Here is a 25,858-nt window from a genome sequence, read left to right as displayed (position 1 = left end):
AATAGTTCGCGTAGACTGTTTTTCGCTTCCTCTGGTATCCTTTGCCAGAATACGCGAACAAATAGAAGTCACAAAAATTAAGCGTCAATGTCATTTTGTGGATCAAATCAGGCCAGATCGAGTCAGATCTAATAATTGTATTCGTAAAAATACCGGAAGAGAAAATGCGCTCCTGTTGACTTTATCTAGCGTTACGCTTGTATTACACTTGCTTGAGGTGGTTTGGAAGTGGATCTCTTCGCACTAAACAGGTGACACGAGGCCGCCCAAAGCAAAGGACCTTTGATTTTTTTTTTTTTGAAATGGCGTGTACCAGTCATGTTACATGATGTGAGGCATAAGGTTCTTACACGCGCGTTTTTCCTGTACCCCCTCCCCCTGTGGATTCAACAAGCCAAATGATGTAGTTTCATTGCATTTTATTTCTATTTAGGCGTTTTAAATGTGGCTATGCAGTAAAATAAACAAAACACAACCAATACGACAGTTTCCAAATAAAATCTTGTGCCAGCATTTCATGACATCAATATTGAATGTTCTGCGAAAAACTCATAACCCAAAAGTAAAGAAACGTTTCTTTTATGTTGAGCTTGTTAATTAGATAGAAGCTGGGAAACAAAAAAGACAACAAATACTTGGCGCGTGGACTTTGCGCGGTAATCGCGCGTTCTTCACGCGTTGGTCGCGCGATCACGCCAACTTATCGTACGCGTTAAAATACTTCAACCAACGACCTGAAGACAAATGCAATTTCTCATATGCAGTTTTCTTTCCATAAAATTACAGTTGATAAAGCGTTTTGAATGTACAGACAATTGAGCTAAGGAAAATTTCATTTGTATTTACATCAAATAACTATCCACATCAACTAAGGGCTTGTACAATTGGTTTTAAAAAAATAGCTTTCAACTCTTGCCACTACAAATTACAGGCAATTCATTACTTAACATTAGCATTATTATTGTCGCAATCAAAAATTACAAATTTTCAGGTATAATGTTCCCGAATAAAGTGATTTCAAGGTATCGAGACACTTCGTAAAATTTCGCCTTTGTGAGAAATAAAAAGTCTGAAGATAACTGAAGGGTTCTACTTGTTCAACGACTGGGGAACCAGGCCTTTTATCGCCAATGAGTAGAGGCCTGGAATTAACATTTCTAACGTTATCAGAGATTCAAAGAAACCCCCTTTGCAAGGTAGACTATCTCATCTGTCTGCGTAGGGCCAAAATATTTTCATAAAATACATGACCTAATCTTTTAGCGGGAACAAGAAATTTATCTAATTTTAAGTATTTCAAGAAATTGAATTTCCAACGATTGTATAATGTTGGCTGCACTTCATTGGTCTAAACTGAGGAGTAAGTTATTAAAACAGAGAAAATATGCTCCAAGACAAGGACTTCAGAGTCAAATAACACCTTATTTTACATTGGCTGGTCTGTATATAAGTCTTTTCGCTGGGCGCCACTCTTGTCAAATGCAAGTCTTGACGTTATTAAAAAACTAGTTAAAAGCCATGAAGACAAATCGTTGACTTCTGATACGAGGTCCATAACCAGCAGTGCATTGTGTAGTGAAGCAATCAAGCTTCTCTGTTTGTATTCACGTCATATGAATATCACCCAACCGTCCCGAGCAGTGCAACCCAAACCTTGTGAAACAAATAATCGATTCTCTCAACGTCACGTGATAAATTATATCCTCTATGACCAATAGACGCATTCGTCTACGATCTTGTAAATTCGTAAAAAGAAACTCTCCTTCATTCATCAGTTAAATTACAATATAGTTCATTTTACATTTCGAAGCAATTTCAATTTTTCTCTCCGCGTCATCCTCGTCGGGCGGAGCGAAGTTAGTTCAATTCCAAATTCTCTATCAAGCGCTGGAAGATAACTTTGCCGATTGCTTCCTCGCTTCGTCTACAACATCAAACAGATGCTTGGCGTCCACAGCCAACACATGCGCAGCAGAGAGCATTCCTCGGCGGTATTCCTGGTCCAAAGTAGTTGTGCTGTATTTCTGCGCCATTTTCATGGCGTTGATAAGTTCAGCCATGTCGGATGACAACACTTTGTGAGCCATTTCCACCTGAAACGAATATCAAAGAGGATTGCGATTCAGAATCATTTACACGCACGCAGAAAAGTGTAAAGCAGTGTAGCCTGTGAACAGGCTCCCGGCTAGGGCGAAAAAATTAGGCGAGCGAAGCGAGTCGACGAACGCGAATGCAGTTAGACGAGCAAAGCGAACCGAGCATGGTTTCCTCCTCATTAGCCTCACTGACCTCGCCCTATAACCCAATTGGGACCTGTTCATAGGCTAAAAAAAGAGAGACACGCGGAAAATGATAAATCAAAACATTACCAAATTTTATAACTAAGGTAATATCTAGGGGTACTTCCTACAACGGCCTATAAGGGGAGGGTACCTTTTCCAGCCTTCAAGTACATGAAATAAGTTGAGGTATATGAAAGGGTAGGGAAATCTGCCATTTAGATATAACGTGAGCGGAAACTTTGGTTAACATCTCTTCTGGTAATGCTTGATGTTCTCTCCTCGGGTGCAAAAAAACCATCAGGAAGAATCAAAAGCTATGATGTCTGTGATTGTCGACTTACGCTGTTCACATACTAATCAATGAACTGGCCAACTAAATGCCGCAGTCTTACCTCTTTGTGCGATGAAGGATCTAATCTCTGAATTTCTTCATCAACGCGTGCCAGTAAATCTCTCAGTGAAAGACCGATTGCCTGCAGAAAGCAAAATTATCATTTATACAGAAAGTAAGGCACAGTGACAAAACAGGGGCAAAACAAACAGAGAAAGCCAGTATGTGGATGAAGTAGCTTTTCCGATGAAAATGTCGTCGAAAGCATCGCCCGAGCCTGTAAGGGGCTGTTGCTAAGCAACATTAAGTCTCGTTTTGAAAATATGCCGACGTGCAAGGTTCCGGTGTACTCAGGAATAACTGACTAACACCACTGTTGTGTTATTGAAGTGATGCGGGGAAAAGATAAATATTGGCATGGCAGGATAGGGGTTGCGTTTGTTTGCAGATCAAGCAGTGCAACTGCTGTGAAGCAGACGTAAGCATGAGATAAGACAAGAGGAGTGAGATAACAGTAATTTAGGATGGGAGGGAGGGGAAGCCCTCACTGTATCAAGGAATAGCTAATGATCTTTTAGGTTATGTTCACACTTGGTGCCTAAGTACGATTCTCGCCGCGCACTAATGTGAACACCCCTGTTTTGAGAGCATTCACACCAGAATTCGGGCACAATGCCCGTGCCCCTGCCCGGAAACAAGGTCTCGACCTTGTACTCGGACAGTTAATGGTACTTGGCTACTTGGAGTATCCGGTGTCTGAACGCAACACTATTTTGTGTCGGTGCCCAGGTACCAGCGCTAAGGCACCAAGTGTGAACACAGCCTTAGATTGATCAAAAGAAGACATCGGTTTACTGCTTACCTTGACAAACGCTGGGTAGTCTTCAGAACGAGCGAACGGTAGGCCATTATTAAGACCAATCACCGACTGCACCACATGAGTGGTATTGATAAACACACTGTCTGAAGAACGATCTTCTTTTGGATCATCTACTCTCTGCGTTGACAAGGACTACAAAGCAAAGAAGACATGTTCAACAGAACAAAAGCCCTTAGATAATGTGAGATGCACTCCCTGCGATTTTTTGTTTTGTTTTGTTTTGGAAATTGCAGTTTTTTTTGAACTCGTTCTGTTTGATCAAGTTGGAATTACCACTAAATTCCAGGCAACTTATCCACTGTCAGACCACAAAACGCCACTAGACAACAGTTGACAGTAAACTTAAGAGAGGCCGGTTCGAAACGTGGTTATGGTTCCTTCTGTGACAAAGGCGTATTTGCGAACCGACTTCAGCGACTTAAGTTTTGATTGAGAAGTTAAATCAAACACGAAAGACCGTATTTACCCACATTTCCAAACACCTCAAAGTTTATCACAAATACTCCGCTGTGCGTCGTATTTTTATCGCTTTTCTCGGTGTTTGGAGATGTGGTCAAACGCGATCTTTCGTGTTTGATATATCATTTGCAACATCGTTTAAACAACTCGTTGAAGAGAAAAGCTCTTTATCTTACACTTACCGTTTCATTCATATCAGAGTCTGCTATCGTGGCAGCCTGTTGGCTCGGTGGATCGACTGGAGTACTGTGATCTAAAGGGACAAAAAGTTTTAAAACGGCGCAACCCAACCCCTGTATCACGAGCAAACCTAGTGAATTTAGGATGAATGCTGTTAACTCTAAACGTGATTTGAGCACTGGGATTTCACCGGCATTTCAGGTAATGCTGAACGTTACCACTGATTTCTTACTGGACGGGACTGAATCAGGTACCTCTCGTACCCCCGATATAATAACCTACGAAGGAAACGTTCCCCTATGACGCTCCACCACCCCACTGCGTCAATCTTGTGCTCTCGCCCATTTTTGTGCGACCAGCAGGCGCGAAACTCTTCATCGATATAAGTGAGTGACAACTTCCCTACCTTTGCCACGCAACATAATACAGAACAGTCTTATTAGCCCATTACGGTTATTTTGGGCAGCCATGTACTCTTGTTATTTTAACGTATTTTTTGTTCATCTAATTTCTAATTTCTAGCTGAGTACAAATAAAGTTGTTGTTGTGAGTGGGAAACGGACGAGGAAAGACTTTGCCTATTATTTTGCCATGTTATGAGAGACCCACCAGCTGCACAAGCTAATTTTGACGAGACTGACGTTCATAATACAGCTCAGTTTGAATTCTACTCTTGCCCTGAATAAAACATTGAATGGGCCATTTCCGAGTGACCTTTTGCCTCTGTGTCGACACGAGTCTTGGTGCGAAACCATTCATATAAAAATGTGTTCCACCTTTAGATTCATTTTCATGTAAATCAACGTATTTTCATATGAAAGAATTGGCACATGGACTCGTTTTGAAACAGAGGCACAACTGACAAGGTAACTCGCAAATGGCCTCAGTTACAATTTCGAGGCGGAAGGTGTTTCGACTAGTAACTTTAGAACTGATGATCACACGACTTACATTCCTTGGCTGCTTGGCGTTGTTCGATGAATGAGGCTGATCCACGTGGATTGTATGATTCCACTGCTGCCGACACACCATCCTCAGGGGAGAGGAGGTGGGGGCTCTTGGGCGACTGTTGAACCTGGATGAGGGGATAAGAGTGAGTTAAAGTACTGATACAAGCCGGATATCCTAACGACAGCCACTGAACAAACTTCATCGGTTAAATCATTTTTTCATATCTATTGATATCTTAATGCGCGTTTTACTTTGTTATCTCATTGTTTGGCAAATCGCAGTTGTTGGCACCTGGTTGGTTTGCAAAGTTGGAAAATAAAACCAGAGAGAGACTTTTAGCGGGTAGCAAAAATTCTGTAAGTTTCACCGTAATTATTTGCAAAACATAAAGAAGGCATCAGGTCGAGGATTGGTTTCAACAAAGAACATGTAAACTTCGCTTCGGACAACAACGCCCTAAAGATGTTTGCCCGAAGACCATCCAAATACAATTCCACGGTTAACCCAAAGACTTCCGAAAACTTACTAAGATAGCCCAGAGACCGAAGACTTTCGACGGTTTCCTAACTTGATCCAAAGACTACAAAAGATTTTCTTGAACTTTCTTGAGAGGTTAGCGAGCATTTTCGACATTCTACCTAAGTGGCAGATAATCCAATGTCTCGATCGTACTCATTTACCCTTTGTGCTAAAAAGAACCTAACACAAACGAAAACCCAAGAATAATTTGTTACAAACCGGCGAGAAAGGAAGCTCGATGTTCTGTTCTTCCTGTTGAAGCCACTTAGAATCTGCTTCTGACTCCAGGCGCTGTTGACGCAGTCGTTGATGAAACATTTCTCGTTCTCTCAATTCCAGTTGCGCTCTTTCTTCATCATCACGTCGTTTCAGTTCTTCGTCACTCTGATCGAAAAAAGCAAAAGAATTCAGTGTAAATGAAAAGAATATTATTGTTTTCTATGGAAAATTTGTCATATTAGAAATGCCAAAGTGAAGAGATAGTCTTCCCAAACACTCAGTTTGAACAGAAGGAAGGGTTAAAAGAGACCCCGTTGATTGTCATTCTACCCTTCTGTCTGTTTGTCTTCCGTTTGTTTGTCTGTCTGTCTGTCTGTCTGTCTGTCTGTCTGTCTGTCTGTCTTTCTGTCAGTCTGTTTTTGTTTTCATCAATCAGAGGTGTAATTAAGACTAATGAATCCAAGAGAGTAAGTCGCTAAATGAAGAAGGAAGAAGTTGGTTTGATGCGGAGATAATTCATTTCCATCTGATGCCTGATGTTTTTTTCCTCATTCCCACATCTTTATGCTGGAATTTTAAAATCGAGGCCTGATTTTAGGTTTAGATTGCGATGGAACGCGTGAATTAGCGAGTTAACAAGTAAAATAGCCGAAGAAGAAGGGGCGATACTAACTCTTGAACATTACTTGCCACTCTATCTCAAAATCACAGCATAATTCCTGGAATTTAACTCACCGGTAGGTCAATAGCAGGTTCCAGTGTTTTTGTCGGACTTCCCACAGGACTCGTTGCCGGACTGATCGCTTTATAATTTTTTGGAAGAGTCTGACTACCACTAATAGAATACCGAGACGGTTGCTCCAGCAACGTGTGAACACCGCTGGCCTCGTGGTACGACTTGAAGTTCCTAGGAAGCGTGCGCGAGGGGGAGATGGAAGAATAGGGCGAGCGAGGGGATCTGGGCGATGTCGGGCTTCCAGGGTACTGTCCAGGCAGGGTTGCTCCTGGTAAGTAAAATATAGAAAGGCTGAGTTAGGTCAAATTTAAGAAGCACTCCATTGAGGTTCTCCTTCAGTAGTGATGGGTAAGCTCTGCTATCTCACGTGTGAGGTATTTTCTAGAAGTTGCCATGTTTGTCGAAAATTCTTCATACTACATAGCGAAGTAAATTTTAAACAGACCAACACCATAAAGGTGATTACAAACCAACAAGAGGCAAAGATGGTTGAGAATGAGAAAGACTTAGCCGAAGTACTAACGGTAACGAAAATGATAAAAAAAGAAAGAGCCAAATTTTTCTGTAATTGGCGCCACCATAGGATGACGTGGCAAACAAAAAGTGAACCAACCCACCTCTAGGACTTGTTACTCCTCTACTGCTGTCAAATGTAGACTGGGCCGCACTCGTGGGAATTTGGACGAAGGAAGGCTGGATCCCAGGCCTTAAAGGCTGTAAATAGCACAGAAATTCAGACATCGCATCCATGAAAATTCTTAGTTCGTTTAAAGGGGCTGTATTGTATGTTTAAGAGGAAAGAAAAGGAAAGTGGCAAAATCCTTACCTTGGGAGGGGCAGCAGAGTCTTGTATGGCACCTGAAAAGCAAAGCAAAAGACAAAATGTATGGCAAAATTAGTAAATAGCATTTAACCAAAGACATCATAAAGAGAAGTAGATTTCTTGCTTCTCGGAAAATTAATTTGGATCGATCAGAAAAGTCAAATAGTTCTCAGGTAATATTTTCGAGTAGTACAATATGGAATATTCTCAAGAATTCAAAACGTCTGAAAGCGAGTGTGTATACAAACAAAATATAAATCAACTGGCATATTCACACAATGCCATACAGAAAGGCTTGAGCGATAGATCGAATTTCACGTTTAAAATCAAACAGCGTAATTTCAAAACGACCGTCAATAAAAACTATTATTATATGGCTATGTTTCACAAGGACTGGGAACTACCGAATTTACGAATTTGATTAGCTGAAATCGGTATTGAAAGCGGTCTAGATTTTCCCATCTAGACCGCCATCTAGACCGGTAGTGTTTTGCGGTGAAAAAGTTGCAAAAATATTGACTATTGTCTTCCAACAATATTTATTTATCAAAGAACCAAAAAGCCTGACGAGCAAAGAAGTAAAAAGGACGAGCAAACTTTGGCAGAATTATGTTCAGCTCATCGCTATTCGCAAGCACATTAAAAGAATTAAATTGTTCTTGTTTACCATATAATAAACATCTTATTAACCGAGCTTAGTCGGTCTGTAGGGGAGAATCTTGACCTCGGTCCTGTGTACAGACGTCACTGCGTTCGGTCTGTACTCATGACCTCGGTCAAGATTCTCCCATACAGACCTCCTGCTCGGTTAATAAGAGCTAATGACAGTATGATCGAGACAAAGTCAGCACTGGCAGTATTTACTTACCCACGGACAGAGCTTGTATTCTTCGAGTTTCTCTCCTGACTTTTTCATCTTGTTGAAATCTTTCTTCCTGGACGATAACACTGTACACAAAGAATGAGAGAGTTGGGTTATGAAAAATCAAAATACACAACAAAATGTCGATCAACCATTTCTGACTTGAAGGGGAACTGTTATACACATTTCCCATGATTCTGAGAGGCAAAACACCTGTTCAGAACACGGGAAGTCTTACAATAATTGATTGATAAGAGCAGTTCTCGACAAAAGCCACGAGCTCATCAGGAAGTAAAGGTTGAAGTAGAAAAAGCAAAATCTTTTTGAAACTGTTTTACGTCCCAATAAGCTGCTGTTGAAAAGTAACGTCAAATAATTGTGGCCGCAGATAAATTCCGAAAGTGGCGACCCTCTGAAAGAAGCGAGAGTCTCCCTGAATCTTGTAGATAGATCAGGATCAGCAAGGATGTAGGAAAGTTTACATAACATATACAACAACGTACCTGAGTCGAGTCTTGAGATCCTGAAAGGTCGGTCTCTTGGACGGCTCGTAGGACCAGCATTCAAACATGATGTGGTACAGGGCAGGGGGACACTGATGGGGGAGGGGTAGGCGTTCACCATTCTCGATCTTGCCAATCACTTCATTGTTTTTGACGCCTTGAAAGGGTTTGATACCATACATGAGGATCTCCCACATACACACACCTGAAACATTAAGTCACAGATAAATGAACGTTTCTTCATTCGTCACTTTAGAAACGAGAAAACGTCTGGGGCGTTCTCATCTCGCAGTCGCTTGTGGGATCGTTTCTGGAGACAATGTAACCTCTCGTCTTTCCACGATCTCACAAACCACTGCGAGATGAGACTTGTCCAGGTGTCTTCTCGTATCCAAAGCGGCAAATTGAGCTCATGTGAATTACTGGTCTCAATTTAATAGTCTTTCATGAACCATGCGACTTGGTCACAGGTAGGATTTGCAGGTTATCTTTGGGTGAGTTGCATGAAATTTTCAAATCCTGTGTGGCTGGAGTCATTTACTTAACTGTATTACAATATGCTATTGCGTGACTCGAGCCACTTTCTTACTAGGATCGCAAGACTCGTGTGAGTTACTTCGACAATTTTACATCACTTATTTTCATAGCCTTTGAGATGAGTAGTACACAAGCAACAGGGACGACTCTGTAATCGGAATCTTTCTGAAGCATTTAATCCTGTTGTGACTTTGGTTTTAAATTTGTCGAGCTCTACCATACTAACTATGGTTCTACTGATCGTTCACGAACGTCATGCAGCTGATTCTAACCAATCAGGGCAAATAAAAGATGTCGTTTCCTTTACCAATCAGGCGCTATTATTTGGCTCACGTGACTTTCCCCACTCTTTCTAACAATTACATCAGTAGGGAAAATTAAAACGGTTTAAACTCACCAAACATCCAAATGTCGCTAGCGATTGTAAATCTCCTGAAATTGATGGACTCTGGTGCCATCCACTTGATCGGAAGTTTACCTTTTGAAGCTAAAACACGAGAAGAAGAAACAATAAATCGAGTGCCACTTGTGAATGGAATTGTGTACATGAGTGCAGAGTCACAAAAGGCTTCTCTTCTTGTGGGAATTTGCATTCAATAACAACACAACCCCATATAATAGGAGACTAGACATTACACAATCTTGCAATGTCATACCGCGGAATTCTCAGAACTATTGTGTGAAGAAACGTATACCAGCTGGTAAGGAGAACTACCATTTCGAGAACGTGACAATTCAGAAAATGGAGTCTTACCTTTGTAGTAAGCCTGTTCATCCACCCATCTTGAAAGACCAAAGTCTGCTAACTTGACGCATTTGGGTGTACACACCAATACATTACGAGCTGCGATGTCCCTGTACAGAAAAAGGTCAAACAGTACAAAAGATTAATAAACACGTAAGCTAGAGGGAAAAACGCTTGTCGTATGTTGGCAACGCTATAGGGTGAGGTCAAAAAACAAATGACAATGTAAAACTACATAGCACTACTACACGCTATATCATTCAACGTATGGCTTACCTGTGTACAAAGTTCTTGCTTTCAAGATATGACATGGCAGTGCTAAGTTGAAAAATGTAACTAAGAAGTGTCTCTAAGTTTATCGATTGTCTGTTCTTTTGAAGGTACGATCTCATCTAAAAACAACCAGAGAAAATTAGTTATCAGCAGAAGTCGTTTAGGATGGTTCCCGCTCGAACAAAGCAAGGCAAACTGTGCAAAAAGCTACTGACATCTTGACAGACAATGGAAAAAGGAGGTGTTCGCAGTCTACCTGCTAGGAGCTGTCATGGCCTCAGGGGTGACACAAGCCAACCCAGCTATTGTTCCTGTAATGTCAGCCTGAAAAAAATCGGATTTTTTCTTTCCGGGACAGCTGCTGTAACACAGGCTACTATAATGTGTTCTCGGGTAAGAGAACACAGTGCTCTCTCCACTTAGGTATAAAATGGGTAGCGGTGGACTTTTAGGGAAACCAGAATGTCAGAATGCTGGCCAGAGGTTGGAGAAGGGGAGAGTGAGTACATAACATCCTATCCAGGGGTGTAGTGATAGTTGATTTCTACTAGTTTTATTGTATCCAAATCACAGTTAAGCTTCATAAAGAACTACAAAAAGTCCCTAAAGCCTAGTGTACACTTTCAGACCACCCATTTTACACATTGTTACACAAAGCAGAACTTTGGAAGGGTTTTCTTTCAGCTTCTTAAGAGAAGTGTACTTACCTCTCCATACGCAGCCAGTTCCATTACAATGTAAAACTCATCGTCCGTACACACACCAATGAGCTTTATAATGTGAGGGTGATCAAACTGTTTCATTGTATCTGAAAAACAAATTACAAGTAAAAATGCACTGCTACAATCGCCACGTAAGCATTCAGACAAATCTGTGCTTTTCTCATAAGACTTCTTAAAATTCCACACTACACAGTTTGTGTCTAGTGATTTTACGAAGCTGTAATACTATACAGTCACATTGTACATCTGTAACATAACTGCATTGTGTAAACAAACAAGCTGACTGGCAAGCTAAAGGCTAGTTTTCTTTTGGCTAGCTGTTTTTATAAAATTGGTTGAACAGGAGCTGAATGCAAGATAAGGCTTAAGTTTTTGACTTACTAAAAGAAAATATACAAAACGGGAAACAAGATAAAGAATGTTGTCGTTGAGGTGTTGCTATTGATTCTTCCGGGACATACAATACTTACATGCTTCTTCCAGAAATTTTTCTCTTGACTCTGGGTTTTTACAAGATTTAATGGCCACTTGAAGATTGGGATCATCCTGTTGAAGAACAAAACAACCTTCATCAAAAGGATAAATTAAACTTATAATGACTATGACTATGAATTATAGTTCTGTAATAAATATGTATTTTGGTGATGGCAAGGAAAAAGGAATGGGAAAATGGCTGGCACTGGAAGTGAAGATGCGATGTCGGCAATGACGAAGTAAAATTGTTGTTCTAAATGTGAGAATGTTAGAGTATAGCAGTGTGATGGGAGGGGGGGGGGGTGGTGGTGGTGGGGGGTTTCACCGGCTACTCACCGGACTGATGTAAGTTCCTCTATGAACATCTCCAAATTGTCCTTGTCCAATTATTGTCTCCAGAAGCAATTTGTTTCTTGGAATCTCATAGTCCTTAGCTAAGGAATCAAGCACATTGTCAAACGGTATCCTTATATTTGTCTTTAACTTGAATTTAGCATTTTGAACAGTCACCTTAGCCTTAGTCACAATTTTTTTTACATGTACATCGAAAGCTATCCATGTAATGCAAATTTAGGAAAAAAAATTGATCACGCAGACCACCATGTTGTTAACGCCAATAGTTTTTTCCTAGCAACACATGTTTATGGCGCGTTTAAAAAAGTTCTTAGGTTACAATAGTTTAAAATTACAGAGCTTTTGATTGCCAGTCTGCAATCTTTATCAACGGTTGCAATCTTTAAACAATTGGAGACTAGCTGGCAATCAATAAATTAAAATTATAGTCTATTTTCACCAGAAAATGTGACCATTTTTAAGTAAATTTTTGCTTAGTTAACACTCAGCTTTTATAACTTGCTGTAAATACTAAACTTTGGTCTTGCATGCAATTATTGGAGGGTTATTATTAAATTTCAATGATAAGGAACTGTAGATCCAAATTATCTGCCCATTTAAAGGGGCTAGGTCTCGCAATTTTAGGCAATTTCAGCACTGATCAAATGGTCATAGAATTAACTAAAATATCACAAAAACCGCTCAAAACTATAGAAGATCTCAAACAAAACACAGGAAAGCCAAGAAGGGACATGGATGGACAAAACTGGAGAGGATCAAAACGGGTTGTATTTGGGTAAATTTGAAAAACGTCGGCCCACCTTTTTTCAAATTTATATCAGTTTACATCAAAGTGTCATTTACACGGCTGGAAAATCATTCTCAGTTGTTATGTGGCTGTGATTTTGCAAATGAAAGACTCTTGCTCTGCCAATTTGACGTTTAGAGCTCATAATTAACAAAATTAAACAAAATTACCTAAAATAGCGTGAACTAGCCCCTTTAAATTCAGTAGCATTTCTAGGAAAACTTAGATATCTGTTATCGATTAAGTTTGTGAAGTCATACACAAGCAAAATTTAACTAAAATGTAGTTACCATTTACAATATGACACGGTTGGTTTAATAAAAGAATACTTTTTAATTCTAACACCAAATTTGTTTCTTAGATAAAAAGGCTTTCTAGTACATTAATATTTATCTTCATTTCAAAACATCTGGTAAACTCACCATTAGTTAGACACTGTTTCAGGTAAGAAATAACATTATTCATGTGCATGTTGCATGAATTATGAACAAGTTATATTTTAAGGTTTAAAACCTGTGCTGGCATTTTACCTGGTCTTCTGTTAATAACAAGAGCTGTTCCACTGGACAAAGTAACCGCTACCCGTGCAGCAGCCAATACTGTAAGTTAGAGTGGTTATAAACATTTGATGCAATATCCTTAAAATTTATCCATTTTATTTCAGTTTATAGCATGTTACTGGACAGGTACCAGGACAAGGTTATGAGGTTATGGACTTGTCAATACATGCATATAATGCGTAATCATAATATTATAAAATTAACTTTAATTTCCGCTCACTAATGCATGTTAGGATGTTCATAGCATCTTGAGTTTAATCCTGTTAATAACGTTGTGATGTATAATCACATACTTTAGTTTAATAATTAGTCCCCTTTTACAGATACCTTGGGGTTTCATTAAGGGTTGGGCACCTGACAAATTGACTGGTTATGAGGATGATTTTGCCCACCTGGTTTGCCCATCTAGAGGAAAGTAGCTCAGTTTAAAAAGTTTTGCCCATTTATGAAAACCAGTTTCTATAGTATTGATAGTATTGCATAGTATTGATATATACTTAAATTTGCAATTTTTAATCAGTTTGTACTTCCCTGCTAGCTTGCCAAAAAGAACCACAACTCATAACACTTTATGAAATATGTGAGATAGCATGCGCACTCTCATTGGTCGATAAGTGTGATTAGATTCATGAGAGTATGTAAATACAGTTGTGATGCTTTAGATTTGCACATATTTTTGACAACATTTTATAAAATATATATTTTATAAAAGCAATAGCCTTTTTCTGTGTCTACATAGCCTCAACTTAACAGTTGGGGATTCAGGAAAATTCTTGACAATTATGCAAACCCTCGACTGCATCTCGGGTTTGCATAACTGTCTTGAATTGTCTGAACCTCTCGTGTTTAGATGAGGGTATGTACATGTAACCATGGAAAAGTACTCCATTGCTTAAATACTGCACATTCAAACAAATACTGCTAAATACTACTCAATAAAAGAGGTTTTAAATCAAAGAGCACTTGAATTACACATGTAAATTTAACACTTGTTTTCTTTCTGAGTTGTTAATTAATAAGATTTAATTTCATTTATTTTGAACTTTAAACTACAATGTAATTTGTGCTTGTTGAAATTCAAAGTAATGGTTCCTGTGATAAGAGTTAATTTTATTAATGTGTCACAGATTGATATGGTGTCTATCAAGTTTGATTTTCATAACACTGCAGCAAAGCAGTTTTGACCAAGTTCATCAGCCTACCTGCCATAGGATGTGCATAATCTGGATCATCATCAACGATTTCTGCATAATCATCAAACTCTGCAATATCGGAAAAGAAATATAAAATGAGAGACAACTGCAAAATCATGTAAAAACTCTTTACTTCATATCATTCAGATAGTTCTCACTTTTGCATGTTTTCAAAATATTAATAAACATATTTAGTGCATTTTCACATCAATAAACAGTGGCAAATAGAAAGTTGGTGAACAATAAATTAGAGTAAACAACAATAATAAAGCAAGTGGCACTCTGTGGGAAAAAATAACATTAATATATTTCCATTTTACGGTTGAAGTATGACAAAAAAAAAAAAAAAACAAGGTGGTTTCTTCTGGGAATAAAATATTGATAAAAAATGCACATCACCCATTCATTACCATGAAATTTCCAGTTCAAGAATCAAAACTCAATACTGAAGAACTTCAAGTCACGATTCAAGACAAGAGAAGCAAAAAATGAGAAACAGACTTTCACCTTGGTTTTGAATAACATTGGTATGGAAGACTACTAATAATAAACTGATTGTATGTACCTCCATTTTTTCTCTGTACTGGAGAGCTGACAGAGTTTTTCTTCTCCCTAAAACCATTTCCCAGAGTAGAGGTATTCTGTTTTAGTGTAGGTGAAAAAATTGGAGGGCTGAAAAAGAGAAACAAAATTTAATATATTAAATAGGTGTTGATTTGATGTTCATTTGAAGTTATTGTAAAAACTAAATTTTAAGTGGTAGTCATCATGTAAACTGTACACTGTAGTTACCTGTTTTTGAGCTCAGTTGGTGGAGAAGGTGGAATTGGGATTGAAGGGAGTGACCTTTCAACATCTGCAAAACAATGATTAGCCAAGATTAATTATCATCAAAAGTCTCTTCCAACATCAATACAAAGTCAAGCAAACCAGGTGATGAGAAAAACAGAAAATCGTCAACCCAGGATTGAAATAAGGGAAGGGAAGAAAACTGGTCTGATTGCCCGCAGCAAACAAATTTTGTTCTTTGGACAAGTAAAAAATGGAGGCAAACGAAAACTGAAATTTACTGGCCTGCTGGGCAAGTAGATTTCATTTTTTTTCCTGCCCTGTTAATGACGAAAGCTGTACAGTCACAAGACTCTGCCCTACCTAGTTTCTTGAAAACCAATGAATGTTTGTTTCCACTGAAGAGCATGCAGTATCCGTCAATCAAATCAGCCATTTCTTCAGCCTTGGCTAGTGAAAAAGTTGTGAACACAAGAGGCTGCAATAAAAAAAAAATGAAACAAAAACACAAGTCAGTGAACTGCTGTTTCTTTACATTATGTAAAACTACTGACCAGTGGGCAAAGAAAGTCCTGTCAAATACCCTGGGCAAGGGGATTTTCCAGTTGGGCAAGTGGATGCTGTCCGTCACTTGTCCATAGGGTAAGTGAATTTTTTTTTTTTGGGAAGATTTTTGACGAAATTGGAATTACAGAAAAACTGTCAGATGAGAACTTTTTGAGGTTTTCAGGCTAGTACATCATAGTTAGAGCTTGTCTGAAGGACAAGCTCAAAAAATTTGTTTTCTTTGTGTCCTGCTAACAGGTAATTTAACAAACCTCAGAAGCTCCCAGCACTTTCAAACTGACAGTAGCTTTTTGTTTATCAGTCTGGGGAGAAGCCGTGATGAGTGGTATTCTTGTGATTGAAATGGAAGTTATTTGATGGAAATCAGCCATGTGAGTAATCTGCAAAACAAGAATGACATATGACACACGCTTTCAGTTTTTATTTACAGGTATTGAGTGGTTTTTACTTGAGTCTTGAAAAGTAATTGGTTTTACACTATTAGGCTACATGAAACACTTTTTCATCCAATTAAAGGTAAAACCAAAACCAATTGTAATCCACTTGCAGACACATTTCCCCACCACATGTCTGCTACATGTATTTACTTAGAGTTTTGACTGGTTCATTGATTTGTTTCTGTCCTTGGTAGTTGGCCAGAGTGATTACTTTGGTTTTGGTTTTGGTTTTGGTTTTGTGGCATTCAACTGAAAGCTGCTCTACCAGGGTTGTCATTAAGTGCCGGCCGCCAGCTCAAGAACCGGCTACTTTTTGTGAGATAATCTGCGTTAAAGTTGTAAAGAGTAATGAAAAGAAATAAAAATGTCTGCCGTCAAAAGGGACAACGTCTTTCTAAGCCATTTTTGCATTGCACAATAAAATTAGCCTTTACATTTTCTTGCTGGTTAAGGTCTGTTTCCATCCCTAGCTGGTTCGTGTTTACCCCGCCAACAAACCGCCATATTGCCTTGCATACATGCGCCCGCAATCACAAACCAAACCCAGCATGCATCTCGATTATGTACAGAGTTGATTCATTCGTTATGTGTGCTGCAAACATTGAAAATGGCCGACTCATGCCCAACAAAAAGACCGATGCAGCAAACAACAATGATAGGATTTCTAAAAAAGAAAAAAGCCATGGAAGTGTCCGAAGAATCAGTAGTTGAGGTGAACAGTCAGTAGTGGAGTCATCGATCAATACCAGTGTGGATTGTATCATGCCAAGCACATCTACATTTGTACAGCATCAATTCCAATGGAAACACTACCCATTGAAAGTAAAAGCACACGTCCTGTTCTGTCCCTTAAAATTCTTGGCGTTTTGGCCTTTTCCAAAAGTTGCTATTTTTGAGGAGATATATCCCAGAGAATGTTGAAATAGTATTTCAGAGCCTCTCGATTTCAAAATTTTCTGGAAGAGCATGCCCCCAGACCCCCCTAGAGGCTCGTGCCTTCAGCACTCAAAATCATGGTGTCAACCATCTACTCCGTCACGCAAGGCATCTACTCCCTAAATTAATGAGAACCCTTTCTAAGGACATGTACTCACAAGTGATCCACGCTCAGCTCTGTAACTGATTCCATCTTTTGGTCCAATAACCACATCCACAGCAATTGTCCACCCAGTCTGGAGAAAAAGAATTATTGAATAACTCAAACATACAGGTAAGTTTTAGAGAACCACCACTTATACATTACAGGATTTTTGCCTATTAACAACACAAAACAAGAGGTTTATTTTCTAACACACTGCTTGAATTTCATACTTGTCAACTTCATTTGAGAATCACTAAATCACAACCCAAGGTGATGAGTTCTCATATAGCACACATTTCATGATTTTCTTGTGGCTTTTTTTACATTTATGAAAGAGAGGGATTACACATCAGCTAATGAAAGTACCTCTGGCTGCCACTGTGTAACTATTAAATTACAGTTCAACCCCTATTAAACAGCCACCCCTGGAGAAATGGATAGTGGTCGCTTAAAGTGGGCTGGCCTTTTAATAGAGGTAAAACAATAGAGAAGCCCTCATTGGGACTTTGATTACTGGCTGCCCAATAGGGGTAGCTGCTTAATAGGAAATTGTTGCTGAAATACCATTTTGATACTTGATTCTTACCTGAAGCAGAATGAAGTGTATTCACTTACCCCAAGAGAGCACCTGAATGACTCCAGTTCAAACCGGTGAAGTTTGGAAAGAATTTCGAAAAAGGTATAACAGCATTCCACCTCACTCAAGGATGCATATTGCTTGAAATACGCGTGAATTGTTTTCCGTAAATGCTTGGACTAAAATGAAGAAAAAGAAATGTTAATATTTATTAGTATTAAGTAAAGCAGGATTCTATAAGAAGGCATCTGCCACTAGAGTCCTAACACCAGAAACACATTTTTAGTACTTTGTGATAACATTACCTAGTTCAGGGCTTCACAGCTCAGACACCTGTAGCAATCAAGGCCATCATTGCATTCTGATTGGCTTTTGAAAGCCATAATTTAACAACCATTCAAAGTGCCAGCTGGGAAAATGTGGTTCTTATGAATTCGTCATGTAATTGGAGGAGTGAGTGAAGTTAGCAAGTAGATTGTATATATAGAGAGAGGATCTTACACGGTGGTGAGAAGATATGAATTTTATGTTCGAGTGGGAAGAACATGTCTCATGAGTGAGCACAGCAAACATTACCAAAGATTTCTGAAGATTACGAAAGAGTGCCGAAGACTTTCAAAGAAGACCCAAAGATGTTTCATTGATACACCAACGAATTTAGGAACAATTTAAGAGACAAACTTGATATCAGTGAAATCATTGATATCTTCACTAGTGAGGATGTGGAAAATACGCCACTCGAGTCCCGGATGTAATTTCGTATGAATTTTACAAGTGGTGTATTTTCCATTAAAACACTTGTGTCTATATAATAAACCGGTATATCGAATGACATGAACAAATATATTATATAGTTTAGTTTTTGAGCATTATAATTTTACCTTGCTAGGCAACACAAAGGTACATGTATCTCCTCAGATCAGTTACATGTAAGACATAACTAAATCTCACCTTCATATTTTCCAAGACAGCCTTTGGTATAAATTTGGTCATGCCAACTTCTTTCCTGCAATCCAAGTCACACAAAAAAATTGATCAGATTGATGTAGATGAACCTCATTACCATGATACATGTAGGTAACACTTGTCTCACACTGACCTACAAAATGGTCACCAGAGAAAGGAATGTAAAATGTCCAGCTTAGACTGTTTAAGTACATGTAGTTCAGCTGGCCACATTTGATATCTTAAAATTCAGCTTGATAGTTAAGCCTAGAGGACACAAACAAAAGAAATGAATAAACATGGTCATTCAGTTTCTTTTGTTGTGTCCTCTAAGCCTTGTTGCAAAGCTGAATTTTTATATATCGAAATCAGTCTATTGCCTCAGCACTGTCATCGACATAACCATTACACTAATTGTCCACACAACCACAGGAAAAGAAAGAACCCAATTATTATTTTAATAAAGGACAATACTTACTCAATGTACTCAAAGTTTGACTTCTTATCAAGTGCGATTTGAGGCATATCCTTGAAATACCTCCTAGAAAACATCAAAAAATAACAATCGGTAATAATGAGTGCACATTGTTTTACCAGCAAAATGATAAATACAAGCCAAGCACTGTGGAAGTAAAGTGTCTTGTCCAAGAATACACACAATGTCCCCAGCCAGGGCTCAAACCTGGACTGCTCAATTCAGAGAGAAGCGCACAAACCACGAGGCCACTGCGCTTCCCACATAATAATAAAACTTTATAATAAAACCATAATTCTCATTAAATACAGTTGAACCTCTGGTTGCGACCAACTGTCATAAGCGAACACCAAAATACCAAAAGTTTCTGAGTCAAATCACTATATTTGGAACCTCTTGTAAGTGACCACCTCTCGTAAGCGACTGCGACCACTTTTAGAACCAAAAGTTTGAAATTTTCTTTTGTTTTTAACCTCCGTAAATGACCACTTGACGGATAATAGAGTGGAAATTGGATAATAAGGCATTGTAACATTATCGCATTCCTGGGTAGTACGAGAGACCTTAATTTCTCAATGGGAATTACCAAGTCTATCTCAAAATCAACTTTTCCCATGAATAAAACATTTAAAACATGGGTAAAGTCCCTGCAGTTACCATAATGCTAATGAGGCAAAAGTTTGACCTAATATGGTCTAAGCTCTCGTAAGCGACCCCCTCCCATAAGCAACCACCTAGGCTTGACATTTTGGATGGTTGCTTATGGAAGGTTTAACTGTATTAAATTTCTCTTCACCTCATTTCCAAAACCCCAAGTCTGAAGGCAGTATCCTCATCAGCTTTTTCACTGTTGTGTTGAAGGTAGTCATTCTTCACCTAAAGAAACAATCCAATTACATGAAGCTTTTAGCATTATTAGTGTAGAAAGTAATTTCATTCAACCCCTGGATAACATAAACTGAAATTAATAAACTAATCATTCAATTTTATACCCTGCAATCAGTTCTCACTTGTTTAGCATAGGAGAAACCAACTGCTCACAGGGAATCAATTTTAACAACAATCAGTAATTAAAACTTATTTTTCTTTCCAATAACAGTACATTAATTAGTGATGAGAATGGAGAAAATTATCAGCTAGAGGATATTGTTTTTATTGTCTGGCTGACAAATAGCTTTTTGTGTGTTAAAACTATCTCAAAGTGCCAACAAATATAAGAAAATATGTTTATTCTGGCAATCAAAAACTTCAGCTGGAAAAGACTGACATATCAGTTTATTAACTGACAGCAACAACATTCCATTTCTAAAGTCACAGTACCAGACATAATTTATAAATAATGAGACTTTCCTTTACCTGATCAAATAAATAAAAGAAAGTAACTTTATCTCTAGTGTAGAGCTCTTTCAAATCCTTTGGGAAGTACCTCACTCTTAGTTGGTACCTGAATGAGGAAGTACAAAGAGAGCAATTATTACTACTAGTGCATAAAAATTTGAAACTGAAAACAAAGTACATGTATGTACAAAAGGATAAGGTTAGGTAAAGTCTGCGGTCAGGACGTGTCCAGAACTGTTTTCCCGATTTATAAAGATTGACACATCAGGAAGTGCAGTATACATGTAATGCTGAAACATGACAGAACATGCTACAGACACATGCCACAAGGAGATATTGCGGGACATATCACAATGGAAAAACACTCCACGGGACATGTAGCAGGAACAAAATCAAAATGTGTAGATGCACATGCCCAAGAAAACATTAGTGGGGGACATTACCTTATGTCTGCATGCATGTTGATACTTTTAGAACTTATACAATACACAAATTTTGTCTCTGTAATTTGCTACACAGAGTTCAACTTGTTGAACTTCATGGGACATATTGCAAGGGCAAATGTTTGCAGCGATGCACTGTCCCATCATGACAGCACTGTCGGTGAGCATGCCACTGCAACATGTCCCCAAGACACGACCCACTGTGTGTCTGCACTTTATGGCTACAGGTTCCCTTGAAGAAATTCTACATGACAGGTTACCTACTGGTACTACCATTTTGTGAGGTGAACAGTGCACTGACACCCATTGTTATTTCTAGGTATATAGAAGCATTGTGAGAGTAAAGTGACTCGACCAAGAAATTCAATTTGACTGGAACGCATTGTGCTATCTGTTACACCACTAGGACTCTCACATATTTTACATGTAGCTTTGTGCATCTTTTCAGTAAAGTGTATAACATTAGACCAATCAAGACAAGGTTGCCAGTGAATTATAAAAAGATTCATTTATATTGTAACATCGGGAATATAGATGATGTGGTTTGAACTTGCCTTTGCTTCAAAATTTCTTTAACCATTCTGATTTTCACTTTTTCATAGTCTCATATTCATTATCATAATGATAATCAAAAAACAAAGGGGAAAAAATCAAACTGCAACCTTGGTCACAAGGGTTGGAAAAATTCATTCTATATACATTTTGCCCCTCTTCACCCCTGTAGAATGTCGACAAAACACTTTCATCTAACACATGTTTGCAGTTTACCATTTTCCAACATTTAAAGGGGTAATGGGGATGCGGACACTTATTGTAACGAATACTGTTTATTGTTGTGATTACGTGACCGTCAATATCTCTTTGTTTTGTGTGACATATCGACTAGTTGTCGGCATTACCTTTCATTCGGACACGTGTAAGTTACAAGCACATGTAGAAGAACATTGATCGAAGGATCGTCGAAGATACCATTGTAATAAGACGGGGAAAGAGGTATGTTATGTAGTTTGTCTTTAATTTAGACCCCGAAATGTATACCACTTAATCGAAGGCAGATTTGTTACGCTTAAGGATATTTGTTTTGTTTAGACTTATGTATATGCACGCCGCGCGTGCTCGAGTTAAGAACATTTAGATTAGCATAGATTTATAGTAATAGCTTTATTCTGCTCATTGTATTTCAGTTTTTACGAGCTTTCAAGTCCAATAAACCAATTGAGAACGATAGATGCTTGGAGGTTCTGTTATTTATAAAACATTTCTCCGATGCGGCGCTGGTAATAAATTCAAAGATCGATTGATGTCAGCATCCGCCCCGTTACACATATTCTGTGGGTATTACGGTTATCATTTCAAGTTTTTGAACATTTTTGAACACAATTTGTTCATGGTTGTGGCTTGAAAATGTTTAAACCAACATTGTTAAGTTGTCCCTTGATAAGATGGGCACCTTTATAGTAGACACCCTTAGGTGTCCATATTAAAGAGGTTCAATTGCATTTATATGAAGTTCCAAGATAGAGCACTAGAGCTTGAAACTGCCCCAGATTTTGCGTGTTCTCTTCACCTTATGCAGTCAAATGACTAAGTTGCATATTAACAACAAATGTTTTCTACTTACTTCCACTCATCTGCAGGGTAAAGAGCCTCATGTTTTCCTCGTACCTCACCCATTGTAACCTTGCTGTTGAGCCAGAATGATTCATTTGTGTTGACATGCTCCAGTTTAATTCCATAGTAGTCTCCAGTGGTTATTGGATCAGCACCAAGACTGCCAATCACCAAATGAACAATTCCCTGTAAAATGCAACAAATTTACAAACTTCGTTTAATCCTGTTTCCACCAGGAAAATGGCTTAGCCCCTCAACAATGGTAGGATGTGTACATGCACCCCAGGTTCTATAGCATGCAGTACACAGAGTACATGTAAAGGAAACATTACTACCAAGGGTTGTAACTAAAAAAACACTAGGTCTGTACAGCAGCTGCAAAGTTTACCAAAAGCGTTCATTTTTGTGTGAAATTATAGCTGGATTTAAGTTCTCTTTCAGCCGATGCACTAAGCCAGCAACCAGCCCTTAGTGACATCCCTGCCTACCCTCCCCTGCCCTCCCTAAGCCTCGACAGGATCCCAGTCACTGACAGTTCATGGCACTGCTACCCATCTCAAATGTTCCTGAGTGGTACTGTATGAACTACATGTCAGTTCCTTTCCCTAAAGAACATGATTTATCACTCTAAACAAATATGTTGAGCTTGTAGCAAACTCTTTCACTATCTTAATTCTTAATTATCAGCAGATGGTTCTTGCCAAAATCTAGAAAATGTGACGAAAGATTTACTTTCTTCCCCACGAGACATGTTCTGGGCTTTGATCTTATTCTTACGAGTACATAGACTAATGACATAAAAGAACAGATTGTTTCATTTTAGTAATTTGCATCTGCATTCATAATAGGGATATGTTGAATTTATCTCAGTAATATACTCTACATGCAACTTGTGCATCCAAGACCAATAACTCAATTATCCATTGACAAATTAATATTTCACTGACAGAAGCCATTAAGAAACAGGAGCAAGCAGCAAATATTTCTTGCTGAGTTGGTCCTGCTACTTCCTTTGGTGGCAAATCTTGCAATGATCAGATCTGCTGCTTGGTATTTGGAATTTCAAGGATTATTTTTCATGGGACAGTAAACACAGGTTTTTAATTACAAATGTAATTAAAAGGACTCTCATTAGTAGATCAAAAGAAAGTGATCAACTAATTGCCAAACATGCTAATTAAATCATTTGCATCTGAATCAAATGAAACATTTTTTGCACTATGAGACATGCTGATAAATACTACTTAAATCGAAGAGCATGAAACACTAGATCAAAGAAAGTAGTAGGTACTCAAGGCATTTCAGGAAAAAGGTTATTTTCAGCAATATTGCTAATTACTCGTGTGAATGCCAAACAATATTATTTATTGCTACAACTCGCGAACAAAAACAGTGTAAGCTTAACGTAATTTAAACCTCGACATTAATAAATCACTGAAACTGTAAAATTTGGCCGATGTTTTAGGTTTGTTGAAACCGAAATAAATCTTCTACACGCTTTGCTTCGATGTTAAGTTTTAACTCGAAACATTTCCAATTTTTGGAATCTCTGGTTTAATTGTCGGTCTTAACTTCACATGACTACGTAACAGAAAATCAAAAAGAAAAGTACAGGTAAGTGACTGAAACTCCAAATGGTGGTTTTAACTTGAGATGGGGCCAAATAAGTTAATAACTACTCCTTATGTCCTAACTCCACATCACCACTTTCAAGCAGATATCGATCGGAAATATCACACACCAACAGAACAACTGTACCACATTCTTGGCAAAGAAATATATCTATATCGCCAAGAAGCATGAGAAAAACCTGGAAAATATTCCAAGAAAAGTTAACGTGGAATAAAAATTAATTGGAAAAAAATAGCCGCTGAGATCATAATGTATGGTTCGCCAATCTCTCACCGGGTTCCAATTGAATTTCCAAACCCCACCAAAAATTCCTGGAGAGTTTTCGAGCGATTAAATGGTAAAATCTCTTCATAAATTGGAGGAAAATATTGCCACGACAAGACGAGGTAAATAGTAAAAAAAATGAACCCACCTTAACATCCGTTGCTTCGCCGCATTTGACAGATCTAGAGTCGCCATTTGAGAGGAAAACTTTTAAAGTGGATCGAGCAATGTCGGAGCCCGTAGACCCACGATTAGAGCTATTTCTCTTGCTAGAATTCCGGGACATTTTTAGTTCTTTAATAGTCAACGCGATTCCCTGCCATTTTGTAAACAACAAGAGCGCATCAACAGCCACAACAGAGCGTGACTTCTGGCCAAGTCTCGCTGGTAGACATTTACTTGTCGGGACTCTGTAGGAACTTTGTTGCTTATTTCCGTTTTCCTTCGTTGATACTGACTAGTGTGTAACACATACAAGACAACGCAGGCAGGTCCTTCACTTGAAATTATGCCCTTTCGTTACCCTGTTTCTCCTTGTTGTTGATGTATCACAACTGAGGAAGATTCCAGTGTAAATTATTATCAAAAGAACCCGCTGGGAAACGAGGTGATACAAGCTAATTGTAGTTGTTTTGAGAATATGAAGAAAAGCAAGATGGCTGACAAAAGAGCGTAATGCATCGTGGGTAGGGAAAGTGGGTGCGAATCAGATGTATTTCCGGTGTAACGAAAACACCGGAAGTTGAAATAAAAGCCAAAACAACACTTATTGAATCGCTAAGGTGTTTGCGAATTGACGCAATAATTTCATGTCTGGCGGTTGTAGAATTTAGCTGTGTTCGTCTGAAAAAGATCCGAGGTGCACATTATCAGCTAATGAAGCGAACAAATGCCACTTTATACATGATCTGTTTTGATAAACAATCTTGCTTCCCGTTGGAATCAAAGGCAAATCAGGAGAGATTAAAATAATAGATATGGTCGACCCTACTTCACTACGTGACATGCATTAATTCCACTCCAAAACAGGACCTGAGAGAGGACATCGGGTCTGACTGCCGTCTATGATTTTTTTTGCTTTGCTATTTTAAATGAGCTTTTCATTTCTTATCAGCTTTTAGAACCATGTCACGATATCTCGAGAATTTTTTTGCAATTAATTAATAATAAACCAAGATGGAACAAGATTGGTATTAAAACTAGATTGGGAAAGCTTCGTCGAAAGGAATCATATAACGCCTGAATGACCTGAATTAGCACTACAGCGTGACGGTTGCTTTATCATAACATAACATGATATGATACTTTT

At 38.5% G+C, this 25,858-nt stretch overlaps 1 protein-coding gene across 2 annotated transcripts; it reads right to left on the bottom strand.

Moving 5' to 3' along the window:
* Positions 1–25,474, bottom strand: LOC145464525 (focal adhesion kinase 1-like). Of its 2 annotated transcripts, XM_081448438.1 has the most exons (31): positions 24,698–25,474; positions 22,664–22,839; positions 20,618–20,705; positions 20,058–20,137; positions 19,265–19,327; positions 18,793–18,847; positions 17,880–18,020; positions 17,278–17,355; positions 15,998–16,126; positions 15,543–15,657; positions 15,183–15,246; positions 14,956–15,062; positions 14,400–14,459; positions 13,168–13,236; positions 11,833–11,930; positions 11,493–11,568; positions 11,008–11,108; positions 10,304–10,419; positions 10,037–10,137; positions 9,680–9,769; positions 8,746–8,950; positions 8,249–8,328; positions 7,384–7,415; positions 7,175–7,271; positions 6,557–6,825; positions 5,822–5,986; positions 5,084–5,207; positions 4,135–4,205; positions 3,476–3,625; positions 2,675–2,755; positions 1–2,093 (listed from the first exon to the last, which is right to left on the bottom strand). In XM_081448438.1, exons 1-31 carry the CDS (start codon positions 24,833–24,835, stop codon positions 1,881–1,883), a joined length of 3,432 nt encoding a protein of 1,143 aa, XP_081304564.1. In that variant the 5' UTR covers positions 24,836–25,474; the 3' UTR covers positions 1–1,880. The 2 variants fall into 2 exon arrangements, with proteins under 2 accessions (XP_081304564.1, XP_081304565.1); XM_081448439.1 differs by lacking the exon at positions 13,168–13,236 and having other exon boundaries at positions 2–2,093; positions 24,698–25,473.
* Positions 25,475–25,858: the final 384 nt, after the last annotated feature.

This window comes from Orbicella franksi, chromosome 12 (genome assembly GCF_964199315.1).
Source record: "Orbicella franksi chromosome 12, jaOrbFran1.1, whole genome shotgun sequence".
Lineage (NCBI taxonomy): Eukaryota > Metazoa > Cnidaria > Anthozoa > Scleractinia > Merulinidae > Orbicella > Orbicella franksi.
The sequence above is the reverse complement of the archived record's forward strand: the minus strand, read 5'-3'. Positions and strand labels throughout refer to the sequence as shown.

What these genes read in the sequence shown, in the direction of transcription:
- LOC145464525 (XM_081448438.1), bottom strand. Translation starts at nt 24,835, where the DNA reads ATGTCCCGGAATTCTAGCAAGAGAAATAGCTCTAATCGTGGGTCTACG. An exon ending in ACTCTGCTGCCCCTCCCAAG is followed by an intron (nt 7,272 to 7,383) that starts GTAAGGATTTTG and finishes TGCTATTTACAG; the next exon opens with CCTTTAAGGCCTGGGATCCA. An exon ending in ACTCTGATATGAATGAAACG is followed by an intron (nt 3,626 to 4,134) that starts GTAAGTGTAAGA and finishes TTTGCTTTGTAG; the next exon opens with TCCTTGTCAACGCAGAGAGT.